At 44.9% G+C, this 16,630-nt stretch overlaps 2 protein-coding genes across 2 annotated transcripts in view; one reads left to right on the top strand and one right to left on the bottom strand.

The window, feature by feature from the left end:
• Positions 1-715: 715 nt before the first annotated feature.
• Positions 716-16,160, bottom strand: LOC120980759. The gene is made up of 6 exons (XM_040410039.1): positions 15,591-16,160; positions 11,194-11,366; positions 4,752-4,809; positions 2,522-2,612; positions 1,368-1,477; positions 716-1,091 (listed from the first exon to the last, which is right to left on the bottom strand). Exons 1-6 carry the CDS (start codon positions 15,730-15,732, stop codon positions 838-840), a joined length of 828 nt encoding a protein of 275 aa, XP_040265973.1. The 5' UTR covers positions 15,733-16,160; the 3' UTR covers positions 716-837.
• The window catches only part of CAPS2 (calcyphosine 2), a 120,670-nt gene continuing 120,161 nt past the window's right edge, over positions 16,122-16,630 (top strand). Inside the window, exon 1 of the mRNA XM_040410028.1 lies at positions 16,122-16,180. The gene's annotated coding sequence lies outside the window, so the exon portion shown is untranslated. The remainder of the gene's footprint in view (positions 16,181-16,630) is intronic.

Genomic DNA, 16,630 nt, shown 5'->3' with positions numbered 1-16,630 from the left:
CACAGGGACAAATAGTAGAGGCCCATGTAATTCAATGGGAGCCCTATTAGGCTGGCTGCGGAAAATCCTCCACATAAGGACTCATGCACAGGATTGTAGCAGGTCCATGCCCGAATTGCAGCCTGAAAACAGCGGGTCCACAATATTCAGGCACTGGCCATGTGAATGCCGCATTACGGATGCAGACCCATTGACTTGAGTGGGTCCACAATCCGGCAGATACGATGTGGATCGTGGTCCTCATTCAAGCTGCGGTCAACCGTGTGCATGAGGCCTAAGGGTGCAGTCACACGATTTAGGTTTTTAGTCCACGTTCAATCCGAATAGTTTGCAGATCACAGGTGGACCCATTCATGTTTAACTGGGTTCAAAAAATGCGGATAGTACATGGATGGATTTGCCATGTCGCAAATGGTAGAACATGTCCTATTGTCTGTTTTGTGGGCAAGAGTAGGCATTTTTTAAAGTGCGGGATGTACAACAGACCACATCCGTATTTTTTTGGATCAGCGATTTGCAGACGGCAAAACGGATATGGTCATGTGAATGTACCCTAATACAGTACCTGTTAAGTAAATTTTCAAGATCTGCATAAACTACACTGCCGTGTGCATGTGGTCTTACAGCTCTGACATAATAGAGCCACAACACTCCCATTCACATAGGGCCGGATGTTCATGCAGTCATATGTAATGAAGGTCTGACAACTTGAGGAGTAAGAAATATATTATAAAACCTATGACATACTTCCTTCATTTTATCATTTTGTAAAATAGTTTTTTAGATTTCTGTATATCATAATTTAGGATGGGAAGTCTAAATACACGGTGCTCTGCTTCAGTCTTTTATATTACGTTTTCTCAGGCCTTCAGACGAATGCCTTGGCGTCACATCCTGCTCGTCCATCTGAGAACTGTCTTCTTCTTTACAATCAGACACTTCTGGATCCTCTGAAGCACACAGATCATGATTGTCCACATCAAGCTTTGAACCGGCATCTTCTTTTTCTTCATCCATTTCAGAGATTCCAGGTCTCTGATCATTGAATAAATCAATGAGATCCTCAAGTGTATCTTTACAGGACTCATTTCCTGAGAAAATAAGAGATTTGGTTGGTGACTACTGCACTGATCAGGATCTCTACATTTCTTGTACCATGAACAATATACTTATTTTTACCATTCACACCACTATGTTCACATATCTGTGTTGGAGGCCCGGTTCTGCTCCTCAGCCAATTTGTTAAAAATACTGGAGGAAAGAAGTCCTGCGCTAAACAAGCGCTCTCCTGAATAGGACTGTTCCTGTCAGTTATGTGCCGAATCCAGCACTTCCGTTATTTTCGTTGCTCCTATAACAGCCCTTACCCGAGTTACTGAAAGCAGATTCCTCCATCCCGCTTTTCTTCATTAACAGTCTGATCGACTGTAGCTGATTCATAATTTCATCTTTCTTCTCAGCGGCCAAAGAATTGACACTAAAAAAAAAAGCACAAAGATTCTGTGTGAATCATTTACTCCATAATGGTGACGAGTCAGTGGCCATTTCGGCTGAAGGCCAGAGTAGACTTGGATGGACTTGTATCTAAGCTGTTCATATTGTAGATGTTGAGCAGTGAATATACAGTACTCAGACTGTCATGAGTCTAGCCTAAAGCTGGAATCCATTTGTCCATCCAGGTGTAGTGTCCGAGTCTCAGCTTGGCTTTGCTAATTCTTGAAGGCCTCATGCACACGACCATATTTTGGGTCCATGTTCAATCTGCATTTTTTAATATTTTTTTTTTGCAGATCACACACGGACCCATTCATTTCTATGGGTCTGCAAAAATGTGGACAGCACACGGACGTAATCTGTGTGCGGTCTGCGTCCGTTCAGCAAATTATGGAAAATGTTCAATTCTGGTCTGTTTTGCAGACAAGAATGGACATTTCTGTAACAAAATTTCGGCACGCACTGTGGTAGAAGGTGGAGGAGTTGGAATAATATATATTCTATTGCTGCAAACTATTAAGACAGACAGCTCAAGCATGTGGCCCCTAACAAAGGCTGCCTTACTACCCCATAGCCATGAGGCCTCTTTCACACAACTTTTTTTTCCCCCCGTTTATGGGCCGTTTTTTGCAGTCCGTATACGGAACCATTCATTTCAGAGGTTCCGCCAAAAAAAAAAAAAAGCCATGTACTCAGTCTGCATTTCGTTTCCGTTCCGTTAAAATATAGAACATGTCCTATTATTGCCCGCAAATCACATTCCGTGGCTCCATTCAAGTCAATGGGTCCACAAAAAAACCCACATATGGTGATGCATTCGTATCCGTTCCATTTTTGCGGAACCATCCATTGAAAATGTTATGCCCAGCCCAATTTATTCTATCGAAATACTGTATACGTCATATGGAAAAACGGAACGAAAACACAACGGATCCATGAAAAATTGACCGCAAAATACTGAAAAGGCCATACGGTTGTGTGAAAGAGGCCTTACACTGCACGTGTTCGGTACAAGAGCATTACTTACCAATGGGAGAGGGGTTCAAGCTGAGTTAGTAGTGAATTTAGCATTTTCTCTGTATGGGACAAGTGTGTGTCCAACTCCAGGAGCTGATTTTCTGAAGGAATGGAAAAAAAATATTAATAAATAAATTTATTCAAATAATAATTATCTATTTGCTACTAGAAATACACATACTGGTGATTGTTCTACAGAAAGCATAGTGATGTTCACGTGTCTTCATGGTGCTTCTGTTTTTTTAAAATTATTCGTTATTTCTAGTTCTGGGACAGATGGGTGACAGTCCTGAATGCATTACCTCCTCAGTCTGCCATGTTATTTTCTTGGCCCTTCTTTGGCTTGTTTTGCCATGAAAGTCTTGTGTTTTTTTGCAAGCTTTTTTTGGGGTGGCCTTTTTAGTCTCAGATGTTTTATTTTACTATAGAGGGGAAAAGGTCCGAGCAAGCTCTGATTAAGGGCACATTCACATGACTGTGCCGTGTTTTGCGGTCCATAAAATACAGATACCGACCGTGTGCGTTCCGCATTTTGCGCACCGCACAGGGCCGGCGCTATATAGAAAATGCCCATTCTTGTCCGCAATTGAGGACAAGAATAGGACAGGCTCTATTTTTTGTTGGGCCGCGTAACGAAAATTGCGAAATGGATGTAGACCCATTCATATGGTCGTGAATGAAAAAATTTTTTTTTTTAAATAAACGAGTTGCACTAAATTCACTCTGGAATCTTCATTCATTTTCTGCCCCCCTCAATACAACCTGTTCCTAGTTTCAGACTTGTTATGCAGTCATGTCCCTTCAAATATGGCTTAATTCACACAGTCAATGCCTCCCATTGGGCTTTATGACGGAGCTGCATAACAGGCGCAAGCATTCTCTTTGAATAAAAGAAAATGGTATTCTGAGGTATATCACAAACAATGGTCATGTTCATTTTAATGGGTCAAAGTACAACGGATTCCTCTTTGGACTCAGTTTGACCCACTTCCATCTGTTCAAGAACAGTCCAGCTAAAAAAGGCAGAAGCAAATGGAAGCAGGTCAAACGGAGTCCAGATGATGCGTTCCTTTAACTTGGGCGGTATGGTCCCCACATGAATCAGAATAAGGCCTCATGCACACGGACGTTTTTTTGCGGTCCGCAAAACGGATTTCCGTTGTTCAGTGATCCGTGACCGTTTTTTCTTCCATGGGTCTTCCTTGATTTTTGGAGGATCCACGGACATGAAAAGTGAAAAAAAAAAACAAAGTCAAGTTTGCATTGAAAATGATAGGAAAAACGGACACGGACGACTATCTTGTGTGCATCCGTGATTTTTCACGGACCCATTGACTTGAATGGGTCCGCGAACCGTTGATCGTGAAAAAAAAAAATAGGACAGGTCATATTTTTTTCACGCCCAGGAAACACGGATCACGGATGCGGCTGCCAAACGGTGCATTTTCCGATTTTTCCACGGACCCATTAAAAGTCAATGGGTCCGCGAAGAAAAACGGAACCACGGACGCGGATGCACACAACGGTCGTGTGCATGAGGCCCAACTCAAACACCACGCATTTGAAGGAATTGGCCAATTTCCCACAATGCTATAAGCAGTCATGTATGCTCCATACCAGCTTACATACTGTCCTAATGAAGATGCCTGGCATCAGAGTATACATACTCGCATGTCATCCTCTGCCTACATGGGCAGCAAGATGGTAGTGCCACTTCCTGGCCTTTCCTGCCTTCATTCACTACAGCACAAGTGTTGAAATGGAAGCATCTGGTGCATACGCAGATAGAGGGGATACTGCTGCCTGTATCTGCGCATGCGGCGGACACGTCCACTTGTGCCAGTCACAGGTAACCAGTAACAGCAGCTCTGCCATCTTGCAGCCCATGAATGTGGAGGAGGACAGGCGAGTAGGTTTACTCCACAGATACCAGGGCAGAGGAAGGCCTTCATTAGGACAGTATACAATCCTGCATGCTGGTATGGAGCTTACATGACTATTTATGGCAGAAATGCCTTGGGAAGTCCCTTTAAAAGACAGAAAGTTTGATCAGCAGAGTTATATAAACAGGTGACGCGTTTAGGGCATTTCATCGGACCCTTTGACAAAGTGGTTTGCCACAGTTTTTTCCAAAATTACTTCAAGTATTTCCTAGCGGTCGTCAGTTATGTTTATAGGCATCATGCACCTAAGCGACATACCAAACACATATTACACTTTGTAGACAGATTATACTGTACCCGTTTCCTTTGCTTTTTTCTCTTCTTTGGTGGGTTTTGATTTATTCTTCTCATTTGACTTTATATTAGGAAAAAAAAAAAAAATCAGCAAGAAAATTATAAAACACCTTATATTCATGTATTAAACACAGATATCTGATATTTTCTGTAGTGACAAAAAAAACAAAAAAAAAAACAAACAAGGCTGGCAAATCCACATGCTATGCATTGACCTATTGCGTCTCAGTTTAATTTATAAACTGTACACGAGGGACCCAGTATACTTTTTAATTAAAATGCATAAGCCCACTCACAACGTCAAGATAACCTCATTCTGAGAAGAGATAGATTAATGCATAGCATGTGGATGTGCGACCCATGCTTTTTCCTTAGGTCCGAATATTGTGCATTGCCACTGGAGAGGTATTATTGCTGGAGTGCACTGACAGCACAATATTACAGTGTGCACAGGAACAGGTTGTATGAAGGCAGGGAAACATGTACAGAAAAACTGCAGTGTGTAAGGGGCCCAAGACTGGTAGATTCGGACTGTAATACAAGGAAGTAGCTCTACAAAGAAAAACAAGAAATATTCATGTCCTGGCAGTGGGCGGCTCACGATGAATATATCAGCAGCCCTCCCCTGCAATGGTGTGGTGGTTGGTTTGTACGATTAGGGATACAGCAGCATTCCTATTTAGCACTACTGTAGTAGACAGATGATAATCACTGTAAATGGGGGGTTTCATGGCACGTCACCGCTGAGGGCAGTCATTGGCTGCAGCAGTCCAGGTGACCCCTGTCCATGCTGGAAGTTTACATGCAGGGACTGAATTGCAGTAAAAAGATAGTGATGGACCCAGGAAGCCGGAACTGAGTGTCGGGGAGCAATTAATAGCGAAATGGGGGGGGGGGGGGGGGGGGGGGAGCGGAGCAATCTAAAGTGTACCTAAACCTTCAAGTAGAAATACCCTGATTATTTTTGTTATATATTTTGTTTAGAGATTCTTTTTCTTTTAGAAGCCCAACATGTTCCTGGGCTATTCACTGCAGTGCATACAGAATCCGTACAATATATGCAGAGTAGGGATTCTGACTAATGCGCGGCAGCGAGTGCTACACTGGCAGGTACACAGCCCCCTGCTCCTGCCTGTGCCCTCCGCTCTGCCCAGGATACCTTGCACTACATGCATAGCAAATCTCTGATCTTGCCTGTCTTTACTCTGCTAAAGGGGTATCCTGGGCAGATCTTCCAGCAGAGTGGAGGGCACAAGCAGCGGTGTGCGCACCTGCTAGCATAGCGCTTACTGCAGCACAAATTGTAGAAGTCATTTTTTGTCTTCAAGACGACCCTAAAGAGTGGTCAGGATCTGCAACAAGCCAATTCTCATAAACCTTAAAGGGGTTGTCTGAGTTATATAAATATATGCCCATGTGTCTTATAACCTATCTAATAATACTTTTGTAATTGACATTTTTCTTGTCTAGTACCGGGATTCTGCACGGCCGATGCGGGTCATGTGACCCGCAACGTCAGCCACCAGGCTCCCTGTTTTTTAGCTGGACTCTACAGGATGGTAATACATGGTACACTACACTTTCCCATCCTGCAGAGTTTCCATGGTGATGGATGTCACAGTATGGCATCTGCTGTGTATGTTGATCGTATGACAAAAACCCACCCTTACGTGACCGTTTGTGGTTCTGCTCCATTAGATGAACAGAAATAAATAGTGGTGATGTGAATGGGGCTTAAGAGGTGGGGATTTATGCAGGGAACCATTACTGGTCTAACAGCAGGCAATCATAGCCAAGTGATAAAGTCCAGTCCAATATGGCAGATCTTCCCTGTACTTTATCACTTGGCTATAATAGCCTGCCTGCATTCACTACATACATGTGTGTGGTGCAGATCTTCTGCCTGGGTGAGCTAGAAAGTGATCATGTGACACTAACAGTGTTTGGATGCAAGGTTAGGATGTGCAGAGCAGGGGGCGGGGAAGGGCAGATTAGTCACACCCACAAATATTCATGAGGGAGAACTCAGTCATTGGTACACGCCCCCACAGCTTTGCTGCTGTATGTAAACACAGCATGAATAACAGAACTATGCAAAGGTGCAAGTATGGTTTTTTTTCTTCATAGAAATCAAGCTTAAGTAATGTATATGTAAGTCCAGATGAGTTTTATAAAATGTTTTGGTTTTTTTTCCCCCCACCATTAGGCTACTTTCACACTAGCGTTCGGGGCTCCGCTTGTGAGTTCCGTTTGAAGGCTCTCACAAGCGGCCCCGAACGGATCCGTCCAGCCCTAATGCATTCTGAGTGGATGCGGATCCGCTCAGAATGCATCAGTCTGGCTCCGTTCTGCCTGCTGAGCGGCGCGGAGGCTGACACCTGAACGCAGCTTGCAGCGTTCGGGTGTCCGCCTGGCCGTGCGGAGGCAAACGGATCCGTCCAGACTTACAATGTAAGTCAATGGGGACGGATCCGTTTGAAGTTGACACCATATGGCTCAATTTTCAAACGGATCCGTCCCCCATTGACTTTCAATGTAAAGTCAAAACGGATCCGTTTGCATTATCATGAACAAAAAAAAATAATAATAATTTTTTTTTACATTTTTTTTTTTTGTTCATGGTAATCCAAACGGATCCGTTCTGAACGGATCTAAGCGTTTGCATTATAGGTGCGGATCCGTCTGTGCACATACCAGACGGATCCGCACCTAACGCAGGTGTGAAAGTAGCCTAACTCGGATAACCCCTTTAAAAAGGGTAACGGTCATATATTTTTTTTATTTTTATTTTCTAATTTATTAGAGCTAGGCATGTATACCAGAGTTAAGGTCCATTCACACGTCCGTAATTTGGGTCCGCATTCGTTCCGCAATTTGCGGACGCATTCACTTTCAATGGGGCTGGAACGGATGCAAATCCGCATTTTTGGGATCCGCAATTTCGTTCCTGAAAAAAAAAAAAAATAGAACATGTCCTATTCTTGTCTGCAATTGCGGATCAGAAAAGGCATTTTCTATTAGTGTCTGATGTGCGGTCCGCAAATTGCAGGTGTCTGTGTTCTGCGGATCCGCAAAACACTTATGGACGTGTGAATGGACCCTTTAGTCTGATAATGATTGTCATAAGATCTGTAATTACCTTATAATAACAGCTTTCATTAAGGTCCTCTGTCCCTTTCCACTGCTCCCTTAAAAGACAGTTGCTATGGCTTGACTGTCTCTGGCTAAGAAGACAGTTAGACGGAGGGGCGGTCCTTCACACTGCATGCCTGCATTAGGCTTCAGAGTGAGGAGGCGTGACTCTCAGTATTCCAATCTGATTGGCTGTCAGGGAGCTGCTGGCTACAGAAAGTGTGTATGGGAAGTGAGGGAAAGCAGTTTTGGCTTCAGAGAACTGGCAGAGGAGCCATCTTCAGAAGGTCCTCATTGTAAATGTTTAAACAGCCGTAACTAAGGGAAAAACTCTAGGAAAACGGTGGTAAGTGAAGAAACTAAAGACTTCTTTACGCATAATTCTGCTGCAGCAGTAACATATGCTAAAATAGATTTATTTTATGAAAACATGACAGTTACCCTTTAAGCATTTCACCATGAGATTTAAGGTAAATTAAAACCCCACTTGACCTTCTCATGTCTCTGTACTCCATGACTATATCCAAAAAACAAACCCCCCACCAGTATAATCCGTTCTTCACAAATATACACACACACTACTGTAGGGGTACCTTACATTCTCTTCAACTATGACATAGCTCCCCCAAACCATTCCAGCAAAATCCTCCAAAAGCATATGGTGCACTTTCCCTTCTGAGTCTTGTGGTATACCCATTCAGCAGTTTACAACCATAAATGGGGTGTTACCATATTCAGTAGAAATTGCGTAACCAATTGTAGGGTCCTTTTTCTCATGTTACCCCTTAAATTCTGGGCTAGAGCAAAATTTTTTGGAAAAAGTGTAATATTGGATTTCTCTTCTCAGAATAATATAAAACTAGCAAGTTCACGTAGGCCTTGGATACTGCTACACTCGAGAGATTATACATGTAGTGGATGGCAGTGCAACGTTAACACTGCACTCTGAGCTGACTCGGTGCTTTTGGAAGTCACACATCTCGTGGGACTTAGCGGAAAATCTATAAATACCAAAAAAACATTAAAAATTACTTGAGGGTTTATGTACACTTTAAATGATCTGAAGCTGGACAACACTTAAACTGCTATCTGATTATGTCAATTAATTTTATAATGGGGGGGGGGGGGGGAGGATACACAACCAAAAAAAACAAAACAAAAAAAAAAACGGTGCATTGACTTAAAGATAGCGGCATAATTACTGGTTGTGGTTTTATCACATCAGTTGGCCACACTTGTTTTCCCTGATGTCCTGTGATGTACTTTTGCATAGAAACACTTCTAGGAACGTTTCCAACCAGTCACCTGTAATTAACCATATAACAGCTGCTAGCCATACACATTCAATAGCTGTCAGACGTACAATCATTTGGCTGACAGCCATCTCTCCCGGCTCCCCCATACACATATATGTTTGATTTGGCTGAACATGTACGTGTATTCTATAGGGCATTGATGGCGAACCTATGGCACGGGTGCCAGAGGCAGCACTCAGAGCCCACTCTGTGGGCACCCACACCCTGGAAAAAGTCTATGGTGTACCAATATGCCTTAGACTTCTCCTGCCATTCATCAGCGCAGGGCGCACTATGAACATCACAGGCGATGCATTGAATGTAGGCAGGCTGTTATAGCTAAATGATAAAGTACATGGAAGATATACTATATAGGACTGTAGTCAGGTTAAATTGCCGTGTTGGCACTGTGATAAATAAGTGGGTTTTGGGTTGCAGTTTGGGCACTCGGCCTCTAAAAGGTTCGCCATCACTGGTATTGGGAGAAAGCAGCTGTCAGGCACCTCTGGTGGCGGCTAATTTCCTGGGATAACAAAAGGATCAGGTGAAAATATTCGTCATGTGTTGAGGAGAGTTGGGACCCCCTCATACACATTGGGGTGTCAGCCGAAACTTTCTTATGTGTTCTCTTCATATGGTAGTTTACCTACACGCCGTCGCAACCGCAGTGATGGGCAAGTGTAATTACAATTAAACCGTCCCATTCACTTCAGTGGGTCGGCTTGCGACGACGAGCAGGAAAACAGTGAAGAGAAGGCAGTGCTGGCACAAGCTCTGCATTCTCTTCAAATCGCTGAGATCGATGACCCATCCTGAGCATATGGCATCAATATAACAGAAGGGGAGAACCCCTTTAAGGCCTCATTCACACGGCCGTTGGCCGGCCGTGGTCACATTGAGGCCCACAAACAGCAGATCGGCGGTGTTTTATGGCATCAGCAATGTGGATAAGGTTTCAAGTAATCCCATTTATATGTTGCCAAAAAAACTGTAGAAAAACTACCATGTGTGGCAGTACCCTTAAAGGGGTTGTCTAGGAATGTGTGTATATATATATATATATATATATATATATATATATATATATATTTTTTTTTTTTTTTTAAATCTCTTCCCCACCCAGAGGTGCCTGTAAAGAAATCTATACTTACCTGCTACCTGTCTGTTCTAGCTCCGTCACTGAACATCAAGTCCCTGTCTGTCAACTTCCACATGGATGCGGTCATGTGAGCTGCTGCAGCCAATGACTGGCCTCAGTATTGATGTGTCCCTAAGCAGTACGTGACCCAGCAGTGACATGTTGCTTGGGGAAAATTCACTGCTGAGGCCAATCATGGGCTGCAGCAGCGCATGTGACCCCATCTGGGTAAAATCTGACAGCTCAGGAGTCAGGAAGGGAGGGAGAGCAGGTAACTATTTCGTCACAGGTACCACTGGGTGGGTAGGGAACAAAAAAGTAAAAATCCTGGACAAGCTCTTTAAAGTGTAACTGTCATTTTTTTTTTTTTATGTGTAGAGGCAGTGATACTGACCATTTTTGTAATATACTTAAATTACTGAAATCGTACATTTCTATTAGAAAAATGGCTCTAAATTGGCCCATTTCGAGCCTTAGTAACGCTCCTCTGTCTTCTGTTTACACAACGCAGTCAGTATTGACCAAGTCTCCACTGTTATGTAAACAGAAGACAGAGGAGCGTTGCTAGGGCTCGAAATGGGCCAATTTAGAGCCATTTTTCTAATCTAAATGTACAATTTCAGTAATTAAAGTATATTACAAAAATGGTCAGTATCACTGCCCCTATACATTATACACACACAAAAAAAATTAAAAATATGAATGAAAGTTACACTTTAAATGGGTTATGCAGAGCTAGTATATATTCGATGATCTATCCTTAGGACAGGTAACCATCAGATCTGTGGGGGTCTGACTTCCGGCAGCCCCGCCAATCATCTGTTTGAAGAGGCTGCGGTGCTCGTGCGAGTATCCCTGAGAGTAGTGATCTGCTACTTACTTTAGAAAACTTGTATGCAGCAAAAACTGCCACCCCTATAGCATAAATGGGCATAAGTGTAAATGCCATGCTGTGACCCGTCCCCGTCATCTCGGTCTTTATCTGTTTGTCCATCTGGCTTTTTATCTGATTGAGGTTTTTGGTGTTCTCCGTATGCGGATTTCCTTGACTGCCTAGAAGAATTTAGAAGAAACAAACAGTTAGGCACTTCTTGCTCCAGTGCACTACATTCTCACCAGATGGAAAGAATGCTGTATAATCAACACCATCAGATCTGGGAAACGTCTGCAGCACGTCAGAATTTTTCCACATCACATGCGAATTCTGGCTCTAGAAACAGATTAAAGGGGTTGAATGAGGAATTAAAAAAAATCTCAGATAAGCCCTAAAATGGCTTTAAAAAACAAAATCCTAATACATGTTAGGGCTCATTCACACAACTGTATGAGTCCGCGGAATGGGTGCAGACCCATTTATTTCAATGGGGCCGCCAAAGATGTGGACAGCACACAGTGTTCGGATAAATGAGCCTAAAGAAATATGCAAGCAATTTGCCCGATATTACTCTGATTTATACGAATGTAAAGCACTCAGAGCAGTGACTTACAGAATTTCCTCAAGGCCATTCCGCTCACACCACTATCCCAGTCGGACAGGAGTTTCTTGGCTTCCCCAGTAACCGTGGGAAAAGTCTAGACGGAAATAGAGAGCATGGCGGTCGGGAAATCCCCCGGTCCAGACGGCTTCCCTTTGGAGTAGTACAAACTAGACGTGGAATGTGCGCGGCTCATTAAATTGTTTCATTATGCTTTTGAACACAATGAGCTGCCCCCATCTTTCATGGAGGCGACTATTGTGATAATCCACAAACCTGGGAAGTTCATGTAGACCAATTTCCCTGCCGAACATTGATACTAAAATCCTAGCGAAAGTTCTGGCAAAACGTCTCAGGGACGTTATACTATCGGTGATAGACCCTGATCCATCCGGTTTTATGCCGGGTAAGACCACAGATCTAAATCTTAGGAGGTTATTCACGAATCTGCAGGTTAGACACGAGAACGCGGGATCCCGTGCGATTGCCTCCCACGACAATGAGAAAGCTTTTGATTCTGTTGAATGGAAGAAGTTCATGTGGGTGCAGTTGTTATATCGGGCTCCAAAGGAAAGAGTAAGGGTAAAGGTTGATAGAGGGGTGGACAATAGCTTTTCTTGTATTCCTGCTATCGTTATATGCAGACGATATGTTAATATATTTGGCAGATCCTGGTCCCTCTCTGGAGGCCCTCCTGGTTACGGTAGATAGTTTTGGATCCTAGTCGGGACTTTGGGCGAAGTCTAGCCTGTGCCTTGTTGACGAGGTGGACAGATCAGACGTGTCTACACTGTTTCGCTCAGAGGTAGTTGACTGCTTTGTATACTTGGGGATTCGGATACACAGAGACCCTAGTCAGTTTTGACGACTGAATGTGGTACCTACGATGGAGTATACTGGCCTGGAGGAGTTGAGCTCTGTATGGAAAACCACAGTGATTAGTGCCCGAGACCAGCTTATCCAGATCAAGTGGATACACAGGGTGTATCTGACCCCAGTGCGCCTGCTCCACATGCGTAGACTATGTACGAGATACAGGGAGTCGAGAGGATCCTTGTACCATATGATATGGACGTGTCCCACATTGCAGCTGTACTGGGGTCAGATATGCACTCTCTTTAATACGGAGTTGGGGCTCCCAGTGATGCTCAACCTGCGGCCCTCCAGCTGTTGGAAAACTACAACTCCCATAATTCCCAGACAGCCTACAGAAGGGCATGGTGGGAGTTGTAGTTTTACAACAGCTGGAGGGCCACAGCTTGAGCATCGCCCCCCGATGGTATGCTTATTGGGGCTTGTGGTAGACATAATCCCCACTAGATATGGCAGAAGACTGCTCCGCTTATTAATGTTTTATGGGACAAAGACTATTCTCCTAAACTGGAAACCACCCAAGGCCCCTACTCCTGAACAGTGGACACAACTCCTAAATGCTGATCTCACCATGTATAAGCCAACATACACTGCTAGAGGAACCCCAGACCGCTTTGAAAAGATCTGGGGTGTTTGGCTGTGTGCTCGGCTCACGGACTAGGTGTTGATTTGGGTGGGGTAACAGGGTGCTCAGGTGTGTGGTGGGAATGATGTCCGGGGGGCTACTGCCATAAAGTGACCCGTGCAAGTACTTCTGTTTGGATCCCCTCTGAATACTGCGATACCTGGGCTTGAGGTCTCGGATCATGTCTTATGTTCCTACTTGTTTTCTCATCCTGGTTGGGATGTTGATGTACTGTGAATTAAAATAATAAAACGGGTAGATCTCTGGACCCGTGTGCAGTACAGGGCTGGTTCTGACTGTTAGAAAGGTACCGTCACGTACTATAGTCATCGATATAAATCTCTCTCCATTATACAGAATGTCTGCAGAAAACATCTAATGAGATAAAAGCCTTTACAGCTAATGGCTCATCCCCTCACCACATGAATGCACTCCGGTCTGAGGTGTGCCGCCTGGAACGCAGACAAGCCACTTTCGGGGGAATATTTAGCCGCTTCTACAAGGAAGTCGTCTGAAAAAACATCAAGCCCACAGCACAAATAGTGCAGGAGAAACTAGACCGGGCAGTTTTACAATAATCAGCCAGAGGAGGAGATTTACTCTATGCAGCTTACCTGTATGGAACTGAGGTTACCTGGACATAGGGAACTGTCGTATAAGCGATTACCAGATCCCATAGGATTGTCAGACTGAGCCATGCATGATGAGAGGGGTGTCAAAAGTGTGATCCGGTGTTCTGTCAGAGTACTATACCTTATCCGAATGCTCTACCCTCGTCACTCCCGGTGACGAGAATCAGCTGGAGGGGGTGTGCAGCGCTGCGCAAGTGCAGATCCCCAGGTAAGTCTAAATTATAGCACCGCTGCAGGAGAAGCGCCCACTTAATGTGCATGTGCGAAACCGGCCGGGACACACTGCGCCTGGAACCACGGCTGGGTAGGAGAGGGCGCGCAAGCGCGGCTATATACTCCCGTCGGCCCCACACATCAGGATTACACCGCGCGGGCGCACTCAGGGGGTAGGTGGATCTGATGGAACATTTTGCACTGACAAATCTACCTACCCCTGAGTGCGCACGCGCGGTGTAATCCTGCTGTGTGTGGCCGACGGGAGTATATAGCTGGGCGCTTCTCCTGCGGCGGTGCTATAATTTTGACTTACCCGTGGATCTGTGCTTGTGCAGCGCCGCACACCCCCTCCTCCAGCGGATTCTCGTCACTTCCGATGCGGCCGAGTCACCGGAAGTGACGAGGGTATAGCATTCTGAGAAGGTATAGTATTCTGACAGAACATCGGCACAAGGTAAAGTATGTGTGTGACAGGCAGCTAAAAACAGCTTATATATTATAGGGGTGTCCCATGAAAAATATTCTACAGTTTTCAAACCAGGATTTGAATAATTTTTGCATTTGCATGTAATTAAAAATATGTCACAGCCATCGAGTTATTCAATAAAATGTATCTGTATAGCGCCACCCGCTGTTTTTTTTTTTTCTTACTTCTTTGTCTGGCTCACTAACAAGGCTGCACATGCTGTGGATACTTAGGCCCCTTTCAGACAAGCGGTTTCCACGCATTGGACTTGCAGCAGGAGTACACGGCAGCTCCCATCCGGACTTCCCAGCACTGATGGGGTCGCATAGCATTATATTGATTTATGATGCTGTGTAACCCTTAGTGTTCTGGAATGTATTGGATAACACTGACATAATGCTGTAAGGGCTACATAACATCATAAAATCAACACAGTGCTGGGAGGTCAGGACGGGAGCTGCCGCATACTCATGCTGCGAGTCCGGAGCCTGGAACTCGCTCGTCTGAAAGGGGCCTTATAGAAGCATGGCGACGGGGGCGGCGGATACTTATAGCAACATGGTGACAGACACTTATGGCAGCATGGCAAATATAAGGATTAGTGTTGAGCGAACTTGTGTTTTAAGTTCTGCGTCCAAAAGTTCGGGTGATCGAAGAATCCCGTTATGGATTCCACTACCACGGACCATAACAGGATTCTGATAACCCGAACTTTGGACGCAGAACTTAAAAGCACAATTCCACTTAACACTAATAAGGATCAACATAATAAAGGTGAGGGTACAGCGGTGTAACTAGAAATGACTGGGCCCCACAGCAAATCTTTGAATGGGGCCCTCCATAGTAACTTCTTGACACTCCTGTGGCTAGTCAAGATCGCTCTCTGGCGAGGAATCGAAGCCGCTCCGTTCATTTTCTAGAGTGTCACTGTATATAAGGGTATAAATGACAGATCATAGGACTGCCTAGTCTCACATTCCCCCATCTTACCTTTGGGTGGGGGCACCCTCCTGGGGTCCTGCTTGCCAGTGTCCCTCACACCTCCTCCAAACATCCTGGGAAGCAGAAAGCAGGCACACAGCGCCAGGGAGACAGCCAGCAGCAATTGCTGGGAGCCGGAGAGCACCATCATGTCCTCCTGGAGGAGCTTGAAGCTTCCACCCCTAGTCGCACTATGTTGGAGACTGACACGCCTCTCGCACGCTCATTGGCTGCCCGCAGTGACGTGTCCATACCCCCAGGATGTATGGACGGCTAAGCGGCACCAGCTGGAACGTGACACAGAACCGACACCGCTCATTTCTGCAGACGGCTCTGCTAAGATCGCCAGTACCAGGACCTGCGCAGAAAACACTAAAGATGACTTGAAGCGCAGTGGGGTCACGTGATGCACTCAAAGCCAATCGAATCGAAACTGTGCAGTTAGCCGTGGAACGCAAACACTTCCCTGCGTCGCCTCTCGTGTTTCCATGGTAACGGATCTCGCCCAGGTGACTTCCTAGTCTGGCTGCTTCTGTTTCCATCGGTTGTTTCTCTCTGTGGAGGTCCCTGGGGCAGCGCACGAGGCCGGGTAGGTACAGGTGCGGGGATTTAGGCACGGAGTCATTATATGCGATGTCTACCACAGCTAGACCTAGAGAAGAAGAGGAGTGGGACTGACTGGGGCACAAATCTGTAACGTGTGCTGAAATGGGAGAAAGCAAGGGAATGAAATATACCTGCTCATCTACAGGAGAGTCCAGTCCATCCAAGGCCATAGTTCATATGTACCATGTATCTTTGGGATAGAATAATGTCCCTGAGATATCCCTCACTAGCGCCTCAACCCAGAGGAACGCCCTGGCGGTCCCCTACCTATTCCTAACTTTCCTTATTTTCACCCCAACGCGTTTCCCCTCTTTAAGGTTCATCGGGGGAGAAATAATGGGTAATAATAATTCATCAGAAAGACATGATTTGTTGAGTAAATAAAGAAATAGATAATTCATTCGATCTCACACACAATGTTAATCAGAAGGACATAATAAATA

The sequence above is a fragment of the Bufo bufo genome, chromosome 1 (genome assembly GCF_905171765.1).
Source record: "Bufo bufo chromosome 1, aBufBuf1.1, whole genome shotgun sequence".
Lineage (NCBI taxonomy): Eukaryota > Metazoa > Chordata > Amphibia > Anura > Bufonidae > Bufo > Bufo bufo.
Note: the sequence above shows the minus strand (reverse complement) of the source record. Positions and strands in the feature narration are given on the sequence as shown.